Source organism: Hakea prostrata, chromosome 11 (genome assembly GCF_041222555.1).
Source record: "Hakea prostrata isolate BN-2017 chromosome 11, UWA_Hpros_2, whole genome shotgun sequence".
Taxonomy (NCBI): Eukaryota; Viridiplantae; Streptophyta; class Magnoliopsida; order Proteales; family Proteaceae; genus Hakea; species Hakea prostrata.
Genome location: NC_142610.1, coordinates 2,429,192 through 2,450,326, shown reverse-complemented (window position 1 = coordinate 2,450,326; position 21,135 = coordinate 2,429,192). Strand labels below are relative to the sequence as shown.

Sequence of the window (21,135 nt, the reverse complement as noted above, 5' to 3'; positions counted from 1 at the left end):
ATCGACTTCACCATTGCAAGATTCCCAAAAGAAGGAGAGATTTGAGAAGAGGTTAAAGAGAGACCTTAAAGGATTTTTATCAGAAGTGTCACACCCCACCCGCCGGTATCGGTCCCGCTCGACAACCCGTGGGTGCGATCCACAATCACAAGATCCATGGTTTACCCATCAATGATAATAAATGCACGCAATGATAATCAAGAGCAAGAATAATCCAAATAATTAAATAAAGGGATAATTACTATTGGCCCCCTATACTTTGATTTTATTACTACTGTATCCCCTGTACTTTTCAAAATTACTAATCCAACCTTTAACTTTGTCTACAATTACTATTGCCCCCTTACCGTTAGGTTCTGTTAGTTTCCTGATGATGTGGCAACTTTATATTTTCTCAAAAACCCCAAAATACCCTTATACTTATCTCTTTACTTTTTACCCTTTTGTCAGTTCGTGTACCCTTAATTACGTGGAGAAAAGTAACTATAATCCGTTTTATTCTCAATAAAAAAGGAAAAAAAAAACCAAATAAATAATGAATGATTGAATAAAACTCAAATAGAAACCGAAGAGGAAGGAAAATCAAATTCAACTCAAATTTGAAACTGAATATCACCTAAAATATTTTCAAAATAAATGAAGTTTATCGGATTTGGATTTCGCCCATTTCATTAATTCAAAATAAATGAAGTTTAGGGTAAATTTGACATTTAATCTGGTTTTTATAAATTAGGTAGCATCATTTTTTGATTTCTTAATTTTAATGAAGGGCAAATTAGACATTACATATTCAAACTTAACACCAACTTAACACCGTTTTAAGGAAGGGGGCAACAGTAATTCCGTAAAGAACAGGGTTTTATTAGTAATAAAATCAAACTACAGGGGGGCTATAGTAATTATCCCTTAAATAAAAGGAATTACACGAGTCCAATACTTGAAAGGAATGAATCAATGAAAAAGGAATAAAATAATTATGTCTAAATATGATAGAGTTTCAGCGGAAGCAAAATAAATTAAGTTCGATTGTTTCTTTGTGCTCTTTCATAAGTGGCGGTCTTTTCTTCTAGCTTTTCAATGAAAGGGTCATCCAACCCTCCTTCATCGACCTCTCAAAATGTTGGGCCACTTGTAACCTCCTACCATCAATAGGGGTTGTAGGCGCACTCCATGCGTCTACAAGTGGCTTCGTGGTATCAATCGCCACTTCCCACTGGCGCCTCCACAGCTTCTTCATAGGAGTTATCCCAGTCTTGTGAAAGTTCTCCTAATCCAAAATACCCATTTGTATAATATAACACAATCCACAAAAGGAATGAGTTATGATGAACTCAGTACGGAAATACATCTCATATATATGTCAACATCATATCATGGTAAATAGTATTTGTAAAAGATCGTATGCAAATGTGTAGATGCAGCTAGAATCTAACTATGCAAGTCTCTAATACGATAGACATGCTTTAATTTATAACACCAGCCCTCCTCTGGGTAAACTCTAGTCACTCTGATCCCTCACGGACTAGTTACCTCTATTGGAATCCCGGGCAAGGGGTTCAGTCCTTGTCAATCAACCATGGCTGGGGTTTAGGTCCACACTTTCTCACCACGACCTTTGGCATGAGTACTGGCGCATGTCGGGGTTTCTAATCCAATGCAAGGTCATATAGTGACATACTACATGTAGTTCAGATACTTCCCCTATGGCACCAATCAACTCGGTTCAGTATCCTTCTCTACCTAGGAATGAGAATCCTCATGGACTGACTACATCTGTTGGACTCCATTCCCAAACCCTATGGTCATCCACATATTGTTGGGGCAAAGGCTCTCATGTCTCCTCATGACTCCAGCCGCTCCTTGGACGCCCATGAGCCCAACTCTAATATATGCAACCCTACCAATGCATGATTAACAATGGACCACTGAATCTTTGCATAGACTACCTACCTCTCTAGGATGAGACAGAGTCCCATCACCGTCATCACGGGTCATTCAGCTCCAATACCCCTACCGAAAGGGTAATAACATGTATGGGTACCTAGCCATGTAATCTAGACCTCCTAGGTATCTCATCTAGAAACCATGATAGTGTTGGGGATATCAAGAAGTAGTGTCCCATACCACAACCCCTGATATCCCAAGAAATGGATACCCTATAGGGATAACCTCATGCACATCGTCATCCACTAATGCATAACTAAGCATTCAACATCACATAATAATAATTGAAGTACATCTAATCACCATTCACAACATATAACTATCAATTAATCATTTAAACTATTGTTACAACAAGTTATAAGAACAATATTGCATACGGAGTTATAAACAACTCATCATAGATCATATCACTACATATATACAAGGATGTAACCTTACTTCTAGAAGTGTAAAAGCTACTATAATTGTAATCAAACCTCACAAATAGAAAGTCTAGAGAACTTCAGTGATTACCTAAAATAAGGTTATAAAGATGCATTAAGGACAATAGTCAAAATAGAGCAACATTCCAACTAACCTGGCTTCTATGACCCAGCCGGTCGCTTGTGGCGGTTGGTTGGGCCAATAAACTACCTTGAGCGACTGCCCTTATTTTAAACAAAAACTTAAGTTTGAAATTCCGATTTTTAATCTCCCAATTTTAATCCGATTTTGGGATGATCTAAATTCGAATTTTGTCATTACTAAGTTAACAACTCATACACAATCCAAAACCCATGAGGGTTAATGGTTTATTAATCACATCATCTCCTTCAATTAAATCAATCCTTTATTCGGATATGAGAATTCATTTTTCGGGTAATGATCTATAAGACCATTGATGGAATGATACTAACCATCACAATTAACCATCTACGGAATTAAGGAAGAAATGATTCACACTATTTAAAGAGAAGAAATAGGTAAAAATAGTGTGAGATTATCTTAACTCCAATTGACTCGCTAAACAAATAAAGATTGAAGCTTCTTTCACAAATCAAGCATCCTTCACCTTCGGACACATGTTCTTTGCCTCCTAACCACCCACAACTGCCTTAATGAATATAATAATACAAAAATAAGACGTGGTTGACTATTTATAGAGGCCTAAAGCAAAATATGGTTTAATTCCCATAAGCAGACCTGGCCAATGGCTTGGGGAGGTTGGTTGGGTCAATCAACTACCTCAAGCAACCGCCCCCATACTTTTAAGTACTTAGGTGCTTTGCTCATCTAGTTGGTCCCCAACACTAACCTAGCCCTAATAACATGAGGGGGTGTTCTTACCTTGATCCCGAACATCTTCAAATTCAACTTGACTCCGATTAGTGATCCACTTTCCCAGTCCATCAGGGTTTCCATTGGATCTCCTTTGGGTTCCTAGTATGGCAGGTTCTTCATCGGCTGAATCTAGATCCATGGGCTTAGGGTATGGATCTTGAGCTTCAATCCGGATAGTCCATAGCTTATTCCGGCTGGATCTTCGGGTACTCGGACATGCAATACAAATCTCGGGTTAGAATTATGGGGGTGCTACCATAAATGCATTCAAATAATGCTCTACGAGAATAAATGGTAGAGTTTCAAAAAAGAATAAGGTCAGTGCAAAATTAGGATCAACATAGAGCTTATGGAGGGAAGAAGGAAGATCTGCACTTGCATCTTGGAAATAGGCGACTCCTTTGCAAGAAAATGCAAGGCTTTCTGTTGGCCAAACCACTCAGGTTCGTTCTCTCATAAAGATCCCTCTCTCTCTCTCTCTCTCTCTCTCTCTCTCTCTCTCTCTCTCTCTCTCTCCCTTGCATTCCAAGAAAGATGAACATCATCTAACAACAAACATCCTCTCTCTCTCGCTAAACCCTAATCCTAGTGAATACCACCAATTGATATCCACAACAAAAATGGAAGATGCTATTGTGAATTTTCTGATACCCTCTTTGTTCAATCCAAATACCCTATCTTGATGAACTAGTTTGTTGTGATTGTGATTTTTTTTTGGTCTGGTGATTCTTTTGTGAATTTGGAAATGAAACCCTCGCTAAAGGGTTCGAATCCAAGACCTCCCCATGGGAATCTTGATGAACCTAGTTTGCCCACCATTCACGTGATTGTGATTTTTGTTAAATTTTGATCTCTCAACACATTTTTTTGTTGTAGATTTCTGACAAGGGAAGTTGGGTAAGGGTGTCAATCGGTACGATTTAGGTAATTTGGTACGGTCGAAAACCAGAACCGTACTATACGGAATTTACACGATATGGTATGGCTTCGCTATTTGCAAAAACGATTCTGATACGGTTTCGGTATTAAATCGGTGCAGGAAAATAGTTTAAACACGGTATCTAGTGCGGTACAATTTTAGTACAAATGAACCCACACCATTATTTGTTATTAGTTTATTAAGATCCTAATGAAATTGCAACCAAACAATTGATAAAATCTGATATTAACATAGACAAAGCAAATAAATCTAAGAAAACGAGTGAAGGACGAAACGAAAGACTAAAACAAGGAAATAGGGATACGGTAAAGGTAAAGTGTTTTAATTGTAAAATTAGATTTATATCCCTTAATTTGGTACGGTACCAATTCAGTACATACCCACAGTATGAGTACCTAAAACTAGTACAATCTTGTACCGAATTTCAAAATTCAGTTTCCGTACATACTGTACTGAATTTTTAACGGTGAGACTTTATACAAAACTGCTCAATACGGTTAAATAATTTCGGTACGTAATTGACACCCTTAAAAGTGGGTGATTTTCGGCAGGAGAAAGGCGGGGGTTGGTGGCTGGAAGAGTGAGGGAGTGTAGTGATTTCTAGTACACCGCAAGAAGAAGATGGATGAAAGGATTACTTGAAAGTTGAATATAAGATAAGACTCAAAAGAAATTTAATAAATTAATATTAAGAGGGTATTTTGCTCATTTTATTTTGAACACTACCTTGCCAGGTTAGTTAGACCAGAAGTAATTTTTTGTCAGCAGTAATTTTGTTTAGGATTACATGTAATTTTTAAGGCATAGGGGGAGCAAACAACTGTTCTAGCCTACTTAAGTGAGGTACTGCAGAGCTCCATGATTACCTACCTTTGCTTTTGAGGTGTAAGGCAGGTACCTTTTTATGTCGTTGTATCCATGCATCTATAAGTAGGAGCTTACGCTCCAAGCCCTTCCTCACCCACCCACTCACTCCAAAGAGTGAAAGAGAGAGAGCGAGGTTCTCGCCCGGGTCCCTCGCCATTTTGCCGGGATCTGGTCGAGATCTGACGCTAATCTCGCCCGGTCTGAATTCTGGAAAAAATGTCATCCGGTGGCATGTACATGGCTTACTCACCTTCACCTTCAACAGCTCCTCACTCTCCTCACATCTCTGGCATTCGCTCCGGTACCAACGCACTCGTTGAGCAACAAGAAAAGTAAGCTTCCAATTTCCCAAACCTCTTCGATTCAGTTCCAACTGAATCAAATGAAATAAGTAGTTCACTTTTTTTCGCTTTAGATCAAAGAGTCAAGTGAAATTTCCCATTCCGAGGTCGTTCAGATGTTTCGTTTCTCATAGGAATTTTTGTTTTATCTCTTGATTGCGAGTTGATTTTATTTCTCTGTCTCTTAAGGCCGGTGGAAGGTGGGAATTTGGCTTGATCCGTTTGTGCTTCAGATGGCAACAAAAGATCCTTTAGATCCTTCTACTTGAGCTGATAGCTCTGAAAATCAGGTCCTGGTTGCATTTTGCCTCACTCGTTTCTGAGTACATGGATCACTTCCATCTTGGTTGTGGATGTTTACTGTTAGAGACTGATTCGCTGTTTAGGATCCATTATCTTAGTAGAACGTCTTTTCAGCTAGGTTCGAGCTTATTTTTCCTTAAGATGACCACTAGATCCATGCAAAATATTTATGGGGAGGTGATCCTGCAATTGGACTCGGTACAAAGATCTAATTTGTGTTATCACTCAGGTTTGCGCATGAAATTATGAAAAATTTCTTGTTGCTTCTCTCTTCTTGACCATGGTGAATCTTTGTTTTGTTCAATATACCTGTTGAAGGAACTGGCTTATGTATCTGGACTTTCCGGGGACTCGATTATCCTTTCCAGTGTATTAATGTTTGAGGTGAAGGGACTGGGATATATCTAAAGCTGTTTTGTTTTTTTTCTGAGTGACGATCTAGTTCCAACGACCAAGTTCTCTACAGTTACTGTTCTAAATACAGGCTTGGATATGAAGAAAAATCACTACATTTTGGATATTCTTGCATGTCATCCAGCTTACTTTGATATGCGAATGAAAGCCATTTCATTGGTTTTATTATTAATTACTTTTGATGGCATTAGCCTTAGTTTTTTTCATCCTTAAGGTTCGATGATATAAGCAATGCAACTTTTTGTTGGTAGGTATCTTTCTGAGTTGCTGGCAGAGCGTCAGAAGATCAGTCCCTTTATGCCGGTGCTTCCTTACAGCTACCGGTTGTTGAACCAGGGTGAGTTTTTGTTTTCACTCAAATTCATCATATGTGTAATATGAGGCCACATTTTCTGTACTAATATATGTTGAAGTTTTGCATTTTTGAGATTTTTATTTTTGCTAATCAGATACATGGAAGGAGTATTTATTTTGAGATTCGTTTCTCAGTTTGCTCTTTGTTACTGGCATCAAGGAAAATTATTGTTGGGTTATGTTAGGATTAGTGTACACTAGATATGGACGCGTGTGCATTTGGTGGCTTAGGACTCTTTGAAGGTTGAGAATAACTTGGAATCCTGGCACAGTGAATTTCTTGTTGGTGCTTAACTAAATTTATTTTGACGTAAAAGGGACTTAAGCTGTAGTCTGTATTTAGGATTTCCCGAAACTACAATTAAAATCATTTGGGGGTTGAATTTTTTCCATTTACTCGTGAGTTCACATGCTGTAAGTACTTTTAATTGTTAGTTATTTAATCATGCTTTATGTCTCTTAGAATTTAGGATGAGAATTGTCTGTTGAGAGAGAGAGATGACTGACTGATGCCTTGAGAGATTTGATAACTAGAGATATGGAAAGGCAGCTTTTAAAGTAAGGGGCAGGAACCACCAGAAATGTTAATCTTTTGTAATACAATGGAGCATGATTGTTTGGAGAATTTGTTAATGGATGCACAGTCAACTCTGTATTATGTGATTCAGTTTAGAAAATGCTGCCCTTGAGAATAATTTCAGTTAACTTTGCTGCGTTGAGATGCTTGATTTTGAATAAATTCAAGATGAGATGTTTCATTCATTAGGTTGCCTGAAGATTTTTTTTTTCAAACTGTGAATAGCAAGCATCTTAGGAAACAGTTTACATGCACTGTACTTTGGAGAATTTACAATTCATGGTTCATGGTTGTTGTGATGAATGTTATGTGTTTAGGTGTTTGTTATGGAGTGAATTCTTTTCTCTAGAACCTTAGGGGCTGAAAGGATCTATAGCTGCCTCTCCTAATAGAGATGACTTGAGAGAACTGGTGATCACGAAGGATGATGAGCTTTGCGTTCTACTATTCTAACAGGTAACCATGGGTAAGTTTCCTAATCCTTGTGGACTATACTGTGTCAAGGATGATGCACAGGCAACAGATTCTGTTCTTTGGGGATTTATTATTTCATCAAGAGAGGGAAGAGTCATAATTTTTATAAGATAAACTAACTGGTTGTTTCAGATCACTGTCAGTCACGTTTACTCTTTTGTCAATCAGATTGAACCAATCCTAGTTAGATAATAGATTAGAAAATGCCATGTTATAATGCTAGTTTTTCTTGAAAATATGCCCGTGCCAGCAGTGTTGAGATGCTTCCCACTCCCTCCCATATCCACGACATACATTGATCCAATTAATCACCACCACCCCCAAACAAAAAAAAAAAGGAACCAAAAAAGAAGAAAAGGATTGTGACTCTGGTATAAAACCTGGTGATCCAATTTTAAGCTTGCCTAGTTGATTTGATCTGAAGACCATCTTGAAGACTACATGAAAACTGCATGAATATATTCTAGAGGATTGAAGGAAGGTTTGTGGATTATATTCCAGCAGTCTTTGGTTAACCATGGGCTCTTATTTTGCCTTTCTTTGGTTATAATTTATATTCATTGATTTCCTGAAACAATTAAAAAAAAATGAGTTTTGGTTGAAGAACTAAAATTGTTTGGTTGCATCAATTGGGAATTTTTTTTATGAATAAAGCCCTACTAGCTGCCAGTCGTGAGTCTTTAACTTTCTGGCCTGCTATTATCCTTAATTTTCACATTTTACCTCCTAAAACTGTTGGTTAGTTTTAGGTATTTGTCAACTAAATTTTGATGATTTGTTCTGGGTCTCTGAATATTTTGGCTTGTTATTGCTCTGATTTTCTTATGTTAGTTCCTATATTGCTTGATGGCTCTGAATATTTTTTTTTGGATTTTGCTGATCTGTACTTCTTATTGTTAATTCAAGTCAGGTTTTCCCTAGTCCTAAGCTCTGTTTTTCTTGCTTTTAATTTACTTCTGGACTGCAGTCGGAACTTCTGCTACAGATCTTTAATCTTGTGCAGTTTTTTTCTGTCAGATTTGTTGCTGTTGCATAATCATCACCAATAATTTATTTACCTGCTTAAAATCAACCACTCTTTTTAGCTTCTTGCTTGAGTTGTTGTCTGTCTTCTTCTTCTTTCTTTCTTTCCCTTTTTTTTTTTTTTTTGAAGCACTGGATCTGCTATCTTAATTCTCAATTATACTTAATCTTAATTTAAAGAGGTACAAACCTTCTCATCTGGTAACTTTTAAATGCTCTTCCAAAGCTAGCTTTCAAGTTTCATTGATTTCTGAGATCATTTGTCTGTACTTCCTTTTTTTTTCCATTGTCAACCTTGCATCTCAGCACATTTCCCAAACTCTATCTGTATGTGTTCCCTCCAAAGCTATTCTTTTGTATAGTTTTCCCACCTTTTTTAGTGCCGCATAATCAGATTTACTGATTGAACTGGGCTCCACTTTGAGCTGCGAACAGTGCTGCAGTTAGCCGGGCTAACTATTTTACTGTTTTCTACTTTTCCATCTGATTCTTTTTAAATAGGGTAATTACTGTTGCCCCCTGTACTATAGCATAATTACTATCTTAGCCTCTTTACTTTATGAAATTACTAATTCAACCTTAAGCTTTGCCCATAATTAATGTTGCCCCCCTGCCGTTAAGCTTTGTTAGTTAACTAATGACGTGGCATCTTTGATTTATTAAAAAAATTCCCAAAATAACCCTGATATTTTATATTACTTATTTACATTTTATATTAAATTACACTACCATCCTTAGTAATTAGGGGAAAATTAATCCTTAACCCAAAGTGCATCTTTTTCTCTTATCAAAATGAAAAATAAAAAATAAAAAGTAAAACTCATCTTCTTTTGCTTTGGTTTGGTTCTTAGCAATGAAGAGAGGAGACGGAGAAGAAGGAGATGTTGGATAATAAAAATGAAAAATAAAATATTTTTAAGAATATTAGAATTTGAGATGTTACAGATGATGTAAATCCAATTAGATCGAGCTATCCGATCCCAAAACTGAGATTCAACCTTTGTCTACAAACTGTACACTATTGATCTCAAACCCATGAGGTTGGGGTGCAAAGACGGAAGCGATAAAGTGAACATTACAGATTTTGGTTTATCAATTTCAGTGAGAAATTCATGAGAAACCAGAGTTCATGAGATATCTCATTATTCAATAGGATCGAAATCTCTTTAGTGTTTTCCAGTCCTGCATCTCTCTTTATCTATTGTTGTGCATGTCTTGCTTTAGCTTTACAAGAAAATCTTTTCTGCTATTACCGCTAATAAAGCATTACAGTGGGGGTGTTTCTAAGCATATGGGTCATTATTTACGGTGGAATTTTGTTGGGATAGTTGGTGAAGCTGTTGAACGGGAAGACCTGCAGTGGCAATTTGGTAAATCATGATACTTAGATTTAAGATTCATCTGCAAGAAGTCATCTGCACCTTAAAGTTCATTGCTCTTTAGTTCCTATTTGATTCTATATGTGCATGTGTTGTGCATCTAGGAGTGGAGTTCCAGTGCTAACATGTGGGGATACAATAAAACATATTTTTGGAGTTCCTTTGAAGAAGTTCAGAATTTGGTAATGAGAAGTTCATTAACTACTGTTATATAGGGTTATCTAGGAACACCATTGAGGCAGAGGGGAAGCACAGACCTTTCCCTGATGGGGAGAGGATCCAAACTCTCCCCAGGCGATACCCAAAATTGAAAATACAAGGGTAAATTTGGTTTTTCATATGTTGTTCCCCCCCCCCCCCCCCAAAAGAAAAAAAAAGGACAAGAAAAGAAAAGAAAAGAGGATAATATTATCTTTTGGATTCATAATTCTAGATGGGCAAATAGACATTAAACATCCAACCATAGCGGTTATTTAACACCGTTAGAAGTGGGGGGGGGGGCAATAGTAATTTCATAAAGAATAGGGTCCTTTTAGTAATAAACCTATAGTATAGAGAGCAAGAATAATTATCTTATTTAAATAATTAGTTTTATATTCTATGGTCTTGAGAACTTTAGAACTGTGTTTGGTTGAATGAATACATAGATTTAAAATGAAATTGGATTTCAAATCTATGGAGTCATGGTTCATTAAGGCCCGTTTGGTTGGATGAACCCATTGATTTGAAATCCATGGATTCATGAATCAAGTTCTTAATAAAACCATTTGGTTGGAAAGCATTCAACGATTTGTGAATTTATGGATTTTAAGTTTTTGCCAAAAAATTGGAATTTGTGGAATCGTGGGGATGAATCTGTCCCTAGTATAAAAGGGCCTGAATCTGCTAATTCAAGTTACGAGTTTCGGACGAGACTTCCTTCGAGCCATCATCCTTCAAGTTAATTAACTGTTTGTGATTCATCTTGAAAAGCTGTTTGGTTACTTGAATATGTGGAATGAGACCTGTGGGTTCATCTTGAAAAACTATTTGCTTACCTTGATTATGTGGAATGGAACCTGTGGATTCATCCTGAAAAACTGTTGGTATTCTGATTCCATGGATTCTATTACATTGAGTCTGTTAACTTGGTATATTTTATAAAGGGAGATAAAAACCCCAATATCATTCGAATGAAAAACCCCAAGATTTACCTGGAATGAAAATCTTGAGTTTTTCACCCAACACTATTGTACAAACATTGTTGAAGAGAACAATAATGCCCTTGTACAATAATGGGATCCAAATGGAAAAAAAGAGAGCTTGGATGTCAATGAATTTAGCAGTGATCATTGATATGTGATATGTGATATCTTCTACATGTAGAGATTCTTATGAGAACAAGTGGATATCATCCACCATTAGTGGATGAATGAAAACATGCACTAGATAAAGCAAGAGGATGGATATGTGACATGCTAATTGAGGCAAATTTATTAGATGAAATTCTTGTTTAGACATAGTGAGAACCGAGATGTTTAGATGGAAGTTTCTCGAGAAAGGTACCTTTGGTTTGCTAGAAAACCTTGAGGGTAACGCCAAGCAGAAGGAGAAGAAGAAGAAGAAGATTTGCACAAGAACTCAAGCGTCACTGGGAGAAGAAGATCTGGCCTGTATGGTCAACTTCATCGTGCTCACTCAAAAACCCTAGACTGCAATGCCGAGCAGAAGGAGAAGAAGAAGAAGAAGAAGATCTGCAAGAGAACTCAAGTGTCTTTGGGAAAAAGAAGATTTGATCTCTAGGGTCACTTCAATCACTTGAAGGACAATGGCTCGAAGGAGGTCTCGTTCGGAACCCGTAATGTGAATCCGTAGGTTCACTCCCTTTTATACCAGGGGTGGAATCCACGATGGCTCGAAGGAGGTTGTGCTCAAAGGAAGTTTTGTTTAGAACCCATAACGTGAATCCACAAATTCACACCCTTTTATACGAGGGGTGGTCCCCATGATTCCAAAGATTCCAATTTTTAGGCAAAAAGTTGAAATTCATAGATACACAAATTGATGGATGCTTTCCAACCAAACAATTTTAAAAACCCGATTCATAAATCCATGGATTCATTGAACCAAATGGGCCCTTAATGAACCATGACTCCATAGATTTGAAATCCATCAATTCATCCAACCAAATACACTTCAAAGTTCTTAGGACCATAAAATATAAATCTAATTATACCAGATGGAAAAGTTGAATTCAGTAAAATAGTTAGGCAGGCTAACTGCAGTACTGTTGGCACTTGGCATCTCCAGTGAAGCACAGTTCATTGAGTGAATCCGATTATTTGAGGCTAAAAAAGGGGCAGACTGAAGAGGAGTAGAATGTAATGTTCAGTGGAAAGCATGCTGAATATCTGATTGAGTGCGTTATGCGGGGAATACTGGCAGCTTGGTTTCTCTGTTTACCAATTGGTGGCATCATAAAGAGAATGTGAATTTTGTTTAATTGGTTGTGTAGCCAGACTCTGCTTGTGGCACCGGTTTGACCTTTGGTTAAGTTTATCTGAGAATTTGTTGAACGTTATCTCATACTTTTATTGCTTGAAGAAGCTAAATGTTACTGTAGAACATACCAAAAACTTGGAGCACTTCTCAAGTGGTTTTGAGCCATTGTTGCACTTGTGGTTTTGGTGCCTGGGGCCCTGGAGTATGGACTAGTGAGGCATTGCATGACAGGAATTGTGTTAAAGATTGCATTACTAGTAACATTATTTTATGCCGGTAACTCTTGTCTTCCCTCCCATAATACTTTTGAGAGAAAGCTTAAGGACATGTTAGATGGGTGTCATACCCTTTATATATGTATATATTGCATTTTCAGAGACAATAGAAAGTGAACTAATTAGGTTTCAGGTATGATACGAGTGAGAGCCTAGCTGTGGGCTTTCATGCTCCTATCCCCTGCATTCAGCTCCTCTTTTTTCCTAAGAAAAGAGCTTTTTAAGTATTAAGCTTACGGGACACACAGCTAATTAGCTTCTAAATAGATATGCTTGTGTTTTTTATTTCTAGATGCTATGTTTAGAGAAATAGCTGTTCTTTCTGTTTCACGTAGAGATTGTGGCATCATCTAAGACTAAGTTAGAAGAAGCTTGCATCTGTATTACAGTGCTTTGCTTACTCTTGTAGTTCATTCTTGTCTTAGAAGTAGTAGTTTCATTTACTATTAAGGTTTGCAATATCTTGGAAAATCTATTCCAGCAATAATGAAAATTTCATATGATAAGGTGGAAGTATGAAGTTGATTTAATTTTCAGTTCTATTCTAACTTCACACCCTCACTTATATTACTGGAATAACATAATATATTTTGGGTACATGGACTTTCTCTAGTCATCAAGTGGCTAACAAGTACATATATATTTAGGGCAAGTAATTTCTTGTTCAAATCATGCATAACCAAACTAAATTTTCACCCATCTAGGTTACACCCATATAATTTTATTACGTGGGGAAGCGCTGATTGCTAATTAATCCATCTAATAGACCAATGTTGTCTGTCCGTTTTGTGGTGACTGCTGACTAATTTATTAACAAATGCTAACTGGTACATGTTGTTCTTGAAATTTGACATTTTGGAGCAGAAATATTGCGTGTAACCACTCTGTTGGGGAATGCATCACTTTTAGATCAAAATGGGCTTGAACATGCTAGCCCACTGACATCGTCGGGAGGAATATTTTCAAATGGAGGAGGAGCCGATCTGAATGGATGGGCCTCAGCAATTAAATCAGAAGTACGGATGCTAACCATTAACATAACTTACTTTTCCATCTAATTTTACTGCTCTTCAGAAGCATTTCTGACATAATTTGTACATCTAGTACTAACCTGAATTACTTCTTATGAGAATGCCTGTATATTGAAATTCTACTGTTTACCATGAAAGGTAGTCTAATACTAACATCTTGTCCATCATTGTTAAAAGGATTCAGTTTAGTAACTCCATTTATAGTTGTAAAGATATAGTTTAGCTATTTACCTCCATTTATAATGAGAATCAGTCACTCTTCTCTTCATCTGTTTTGAAGGCAGCTAGGTTTTCAGTATCTTCATCCAACATTTTGTTATCCATCAATGCCTAGGGATGGAAGCTCCAGATTCACAATTCTTGACTATGGACCGTCTCTGTTTCACCTGTTTTTATGACCCTGGAACACTAGAGCACCCTTCCTCCCATGCCCCCCCCCCCAAAAAAAAAAAAAAAAAAAAAGAAAAGAAAGGGGGAGAGAGATAAAAACAGTCAGCCTATTAACTTTTTGGTTTTGTAGTCACCAGCTTCTATCCTATAGATCTGTGCTTTAGGTCTCAAATCATTAAATATGGATCAACCTGTTGGATTGCATATAGCATACATCCATAAAGAACCTCTAAACTGATGAATTGGGTTGTAGAATTTACAGAATTGGTATCTAGATTTAGAATCTGGTTTTTTGGAATTTCTCTGCATGCCAAAATCCTGTTTTGACTTAGAATGTGTTATTCTACATTTCTATGTGCCAGATACATGCTCTATGTGCACGTTATCATGTATTAAGTTGCATTTCCCTTTTTCTTTTTCAGTTTTTCCATTCTTTTTAGATCTGAAGGTTATTTGCCAAGTAATTCTGCAGTCACCATCTTTTTCAATATGCTCAATTTAACAACTTCAAGAATCTAATATGCAGAGATTAGGCTTCTTACAGTCTTCATCAGCACAGAGCTGGCTTGGCTCACAGAATAGCTCGTCAGGTCTTATTGTGAAGAAAACGATCCGAGTGGACATTCCTGTAGACAAATACCCTACTGTATGTGAAAATTTTCTTGCATTAGTATTGTAATTCTTCTTTTTATCTGAATTTTGTAGTTTTTGATATTGAACCTTTTGTGCTCCCTTTCCTTTTCTTTTCCCCAACTTTTTCTTTTGCAGTATAACTTTGTCGGTCGCCTCCTTGGTCCCAGAGGAAACTCTCTTAAACGTGTGGAGGCAAGTACTGATTGTCGTGTCCTAATCAGAGGGTGTGGCAGCATCAAGGATCCAGCCCGGGTAACAATAATATTAGTAATAGCACCACTTTATCATCTGTTTCTGATTTTACATGAACATGAATATGTGGTTGGACTTGGGCACATGCACACTTTTGTACGAAGTGAAATAAATGCCAATGGCAATTGTTTGCAGTTGACAGAGCTACTTAGAAATTATCAGTACTGAATATGGGAAGTTTGGATAGAGTTAGACCCTTGAGGCATTATGCAAAGTTTCGTTCTAAGGGTCTGCAAGCTTTAGGCTGGCATGATGAGACCTGATACTTGTACACGCTAATGTTCATCCTGTCCTGCAGCTTTCCTGTATCTATGGGATTTGTGACTCCCAGAGTTCACCAGACCAAAGGGACCAGCAATTGACATTACATATACTGCACATAGTAAGCATGAACTCGGGCTAAGTCTTGGGTGCTTCCCTTTTAATCAGCTGGAGTCAGCACCCTCTTTTTGAATACAGTGTTCATGCATTCACCTTTTGAGCTGCATTTTGTGTTGATCATAAGCCATGCATGTTTTCTTCTCACCATTTATGCCAAAAAGTACTCTGTAGACTGTTCCTTATCTGTTATGTCTTCTTCCAATCTGAGTCACATCATTCCATGTGTGTTTACTAGTTCGAGATGTACATTGCTCATTCCACTACACTTAACAATTGAACTATCATCATGTGTTGAATCTAGTCATAAAGTACTTCTAATTGTTTATATCTTATTTTATCTTTTCTGGTTTTTGCATTGATTAATCTCCAGTTCCGTTACACTACCTTTGTGTGCATGCATTCAGTGTTTATATATAAAATATCGTTTTGCTGCATTCCTGGCCCTAGTTAGTGTTGCCTTTTACTGATCTCTGTTGCTTAAACTTTTCACTTGATAGGAAGAAATGATGAGAGGAAAACCGGGATATGAGCATTTATGTGAACCTCTCCATATACTTGTGGAGGCGGAGTTGCCGGTAGAAATAGTTGATGCCCGCCTAATGCAAGCTTGTGAGATCCTTGAAGATTTGCTCAAGCCTATGGTAGTTTCCCATCCTTTCTCCAGTTATTTTTCTACTTAATTCATATTTAGGAATGGTTTCATTTATAGGTCCTTGCATCACTGCATTTCCTTAGGATGACTTTACTCGTCCCCCCTCCAATATCCAGGATGAATCTCAGGATTTCTTTAAAAAGCAGCAGCTCCGGGAACTAGCAATTCTTAATGGTACTCTTCGTGAGGAAGGATCACATTTGTCTGGTTCAGTGTCCCCCTTTAACAACAACAGCCTTGGAATGAAGAGGGCCAAGACAAGGGGATAACCATCTTCAGGCTGGTACCGCTTTGTCATGCACAAGAGGTGCCAATATGCTGGCATCAGCCCTCAATCTAATCCAGGGCACTGGTACCGATGCTCGTCGGTTTTAACTTGTTTCCATATATTGTGTGTTTTTATCTCCAGTCTCCTATCATGAGCGGGGTTTCGATGATGCTACTGAGTAGGCAGGGGGGAGTTTTCAGTTGAGATCTAGCTCAGTATGTTGATTTATGCAGGTTTGGTTTGAATACTGCTTGGGTGTTCACTCCATATTGTTGCTATCTATTACAAGCTTGCAGTGACAGTTTTGCTTTAGTGGGTGACCTTGGCTATAAAGAAGAAAAACGTTTTGTTTGAATACAAAATGTGAGAGGTGGTGGGTTGTTGGGTAGGATGGTTGTGTATTTAGAGAGTTGTAGATTGTTGTAGTTGGAGATGTTTTTGTTTTTGTTTTTTCTTTTTGGTGGTTGTTACATGGATCATATGGTTTATGAAAATTTTGCTTTCTTAGGGCCAACAATTCTGCAATTGTTTTCGGGTGATCAAGGCTGTACTCAATTATTTTCTGATTAACAACCCAATGGGGATCTAACTGCAGTCTGGGTAATAACAAGACTGGAAAGACGAATCTAAACCCTAGAAACAACAATAAGTTTAGGGTGTCTTCAACCAGGGGGGAGGGGAACTAACTAAGTTTAAATGGACTCTCCTATAAGGGTTATTAGTTTATTACATAATTAGTTTGTAATCAATTTGATGGCCTATATTAAAACATAAGTTAATTATTCATTACGTAGCCACTGGAAAGAAAGAAAGAAAAAAAAACTTGAGGGTCATTTATGATTGTAATATATACCAGCAACCACCAATTGTAGTCTGACCATGTATTGAATTGTTCTCCCTGCACAATGTATAGTAACGACGTCCCTTCATTCTTAACTTATACTGTCAATTTAGTGATCATAAATTCATGTTGCAAAATGTTATGAAAGATAAGGAAATGATTATATTAAAGTTAGTTTTGGTGTAGTTTCAAAAATGATTAGCCATGCTAAAGTTGTTTGAGGTGGCACTTGTAAATTATCATATTTTTACGGAGAAGTGATTTAATCCATGTTTTTTTTTTTTGATAAGAAGAAAATTTCATTAAATTAAAAACACTTACACCCATAATTTTTAGTTGCATTACCTGTTCCTATTAGTTCGGAGTCAGATAGTGCTAACTTTTCAAACAAACCTTGGAGCATTTGGGATGGGAATTTGTTAAATATTACATATTTGGTTGTCTTAGCAACCTTGATTAACATATCTATATATTGTAAAGACCATGTTCCAAAATTTGGTTTTGGTAACAGATTTGGCAACTCTTCTATATTGCACCAAATTTCTTGTATCCCAATCCCTTGTGTTGCTGCCTGATCCATCCCATATTGTATTCCAAAAAGAGCTACTTCTAGCTTGTCCGGTATCTGCACGGTTCCAAAATTGATGGACTCTATATGTCCATTCCTTTGCATCCCAATGCTCCATCCTGCCATCCCTAGGTGTTGGTTAAGTACTCCTGCACATATTAATACAATATTATTAGTTTTTGGGATGATGTTGCACCAATTTAAGTGCTCATAAGTTAGGTTTCCTGCATTTGGGATTGGAGAAATATGAATTGTAATTTCATTTTTCTGTAGTTTAAGATTTGCAATCCAGTGATTCAGGCTTTTTAACACCTTCAGAGGGTTAGGATTTTTTTGTTGAAAAACTTTAAGGTTTCTTTCCTGCCAAATGAAATAACAAGAGATAATAAAGACTGAAAGAAACCATTTGGATTTAATCCATGTTGAAAGGATCAAAAGAGCTATTGGTTGCAATTAGAGCTTATTGGAAGGTAAGTATTCATGTAAATCCATTTAATTGAAACAAGTCTGGCTGTTGTTGTAAATCTATGTTACAAACTCATGCTTGTCATTTTTTTTTGGTAAACAACAATCTTATTCAAAGCGGGCGGGAGGTGTGGGTGAACATAATGCCACTAACCACTCAGTGGAAATCAGCCATTCTTTCGGGCCCGAAACCGAAAGGGCCTTCATGGCTAAGAGGTTTGCTATTACATTAGAACGCCTAAGAATAAAGGCAGGGATACAATGGCGGAAGTTATCCATTAAATAATGGATATCTTGGATCAAGGGTTCCACTGTCATCGGGGGTTGAATCTCACCTTCAAGTTACCGGATTATCTATTTGCAATCCGATTCAATTAGAATTGACTCATATCCACATGCCAACGCCTCCAATAAACCTGTTCTAAAAGCAATAATTTCTCCTTCTTCAGCAGAATTATAATGCCAGGTAACGATGAAGCACCCAAGGGTTTACCTTCGGCATCTCTAATAATAATGCCAACACCACCTTTCTTTGTTTTCTCAACCTATGAAGCATCGATATTTACTTTCACAAAACCATTCGGGGGAGGTTCCCAATGCAGCCAATCATTCTCTTCACAAGCAACCCCTCTAACTGAAGTTGGTATGATCATTTTCTGATTAGCCCAAAACTCTTCCATGGTATGGACCGTCTTCTCAATTACTTCTTGGGGTTTCCAAATATTTTCTCCCATAATGCGATCATTTCTAGCTTTCCATAACCACCATGTACAAATGAGCTAAGACTTTTCATAATTTCCACATCTTTCTTGTCCAATTTGTTGAATTCCTTCCATATAGTGATCCATTCTTGTAGAGATTTGCATTTGTCATCCGAAACTCTCCAAGAAAGGGGAGAACCGTACGATACACTCTTCGCAAATGGACATTGTAATAGTACATGGGAGGTTGTTTCCTCTTCCAGCCCACATTTTCCACATAAAACATCTACCCCAATCTTCTTAGAGATTAAATTTGTAGTAGTTGCTAGGCATTCATTACAAGTTCTCCAAAGGAAATTTCTGATCCATGTTTTACACTTCCAAATCTCTTTCCAATGTTCCTCCCTCAACTTATCCCAACTATGAGTTTTAGATGTAGAAGGATTCTTCATTCCCTCCGCTTCCAAATGTTGAATTAGCACTTTATATGCATTCTTCACTGAGAACTTTCCATTTCTACTACAGCCCCAAACTAGTGCATCTTTACTAGGAAATAAGGCCAGCTTGATATTTAAGATGCCCTTGTTTCCTTTGGAGAGAAACATCTAATAATTTATGTACTATTCAATGTTCTTGATTGTTGGTCTATCAAGTCTGTCATAGTTAGAACCCCACAATCATCATGCTTTGGTGTAAACTTTGAAGTCCTTGAGTATAGGAATCCAAGGATCTTTCCATACATCAATATGGTCGCCCATGCCTATTTTCCAAATCAGCCCCTTCTTTAAAACTTCCCTACCTCCAATGATGCTTCTCCATGCCCATGATGGACTATTGCCTAATCTCGCCTCTAAGAAAGATGTGTTTGGGGAATAGATCTTTTTAAGAAATTTCGCCCAACATGCCTCGGGTTGTGAGAGAAGTCTCCAAGCTACTTTACTAAGTAAAGCTTTGTTCTGCATTAAATGGTCTTTAAAGCCCACTCCTCCTTTGGCCTTGTCCTTGCACAATCTTTTTCAAGACATCCAATCAATTTTTGCCTTTTCTTTCGTTCCCCGCAAAAGAATCTTGCAGCCCGAGCTTTCACCTTATTGTGGATGGAGCTTGGGATCTTAAAGTGGGAAGTAGCATAGATAGAAGATGGTAAAGCCACAACTTTTAAGAGTATTTCCCGGCTCGTTTGATTTAAGAGTTTATGCATCCACCCTTGGAAACGACTCTTTGCTTTATCACTTAATGAGTGAAATAAAGCCACTTTAGATATTCCAAAATCCGTTGGGAGACCTAGATATTTGGTTGGCCCTTCTCCATAGGGAACTTTCAGAATCTTTGAGAACCACCTCTTCACTTTTTGCAGTGTATTGGGACTGAAGCATATGCTTGATTTTTTGTAGTTTATCGCTTGGCCTGAAGCTTTGCAATAAGCATGTATACTTTCTTTCAAAGCATGGACACTCTTCAAGTTTACTTCTGAAAAGAGTACACAGTCATCTGTAAGTATCAAATGTGTGAGAGGATCCGTTCTTCCCTTGATGCTAATTCCTTTAATGTCACCCCTTCTTTCCCCTTGGTTGATCATCTGAGTTAAGCCCTGAGAGACTATCACAAATAGAGTTGGTGATAAAGGATCCCCTTGCCTTAGACCTCTTTCCGGAGTTACTATAAATCAGTCAGATCCATGAATTAAGAAGGAATATCTCACAAATGATAGCACATTGCTTGTCATTTTTGTTACAATCTCAAGGATAACAAACCCCTTGTTTAGTGACTAGAAGATCCTTATACAAGGACTTATTTCACTTTATATAAATCAAATACTTTCACCATATCTGGATGTAGGATTATTGGGAAAGCAATCACAAATTGTTATTGGTTTAATAATTACGATTATATGATCTCAATATAATATGTTTGGTTCATTCTTCCTAAGGTGGTGTTTCTCATAGTTTGACCATATCTAAGTCTATATATTTAATTTTTTTTTTTTTTTTAAGTCAACATATCTTAAAGCTATGTTTAATGCTTTGATGTATCCTTGTTAGATTCTATGTGATCTTAGAGGAATAGAAGGGTCACTTCTTCATGTGTACATGATATATATTTTTCGTAAATAATATATTTTTATTTTAATAAAAAGTAAGAATGATTGGCATGATTGAATTTACAAAGAATATAATATTATTTTTTCTAACTTTGGAAAAAAATTCCTTAGACAAGCTGCATTGCCTATGGCACGTATATAGATATAAATTTTTTAAAAA

General features: G+C 37.1%; 1 protein-coding gene across 2 annotated transcripts; it reads left to right on the top strand.

Annotated features, from left to right (window-relative positions):
- The first annotated feature begins 5,127 nt into the window (after positions 1 to 5,127).
- LOC148999565 (KH domain-containing protein At5g56140-like) lies at positions 5,128 to 17,527 on the top strand. Of its 2 annotated transcripts, none has more exons than XM_089140326.1 (7): positions 5,128 to 5,403; positions 6,381 to 6,466; positions 13,557 to 13,708; positions 14,640 to 14,759; positions 14,882 to 15,013; positions 15,877 to 16,020; positions 16,148 to 17,527. In XM_089140326.1, exons 1-7 carry the CDS (start codon positions 5,288 to 5,290, stop codon positions 16,298 to 16,300), a joined length of 903 nt encoding a protein of 300 aa, XP_088996452.1. In that variant the 5' UTR covers positions 5,128 to 5,287; the 3' UTR covers positions 16,301 to 17,527. The 2 variants fall into 2 exon arrangements, with proteins under 2 accessions (XP_088996452.1, XP_088996453.1); XM_089140327.1 differs by having other exon boundaries at positions 5,135 to 5,403; positions 14,882 to 14,998; positions 16,148 to 17,524.
- Positions 17,528 to 21,135: the final 3,608 nt, after the last annotated feature.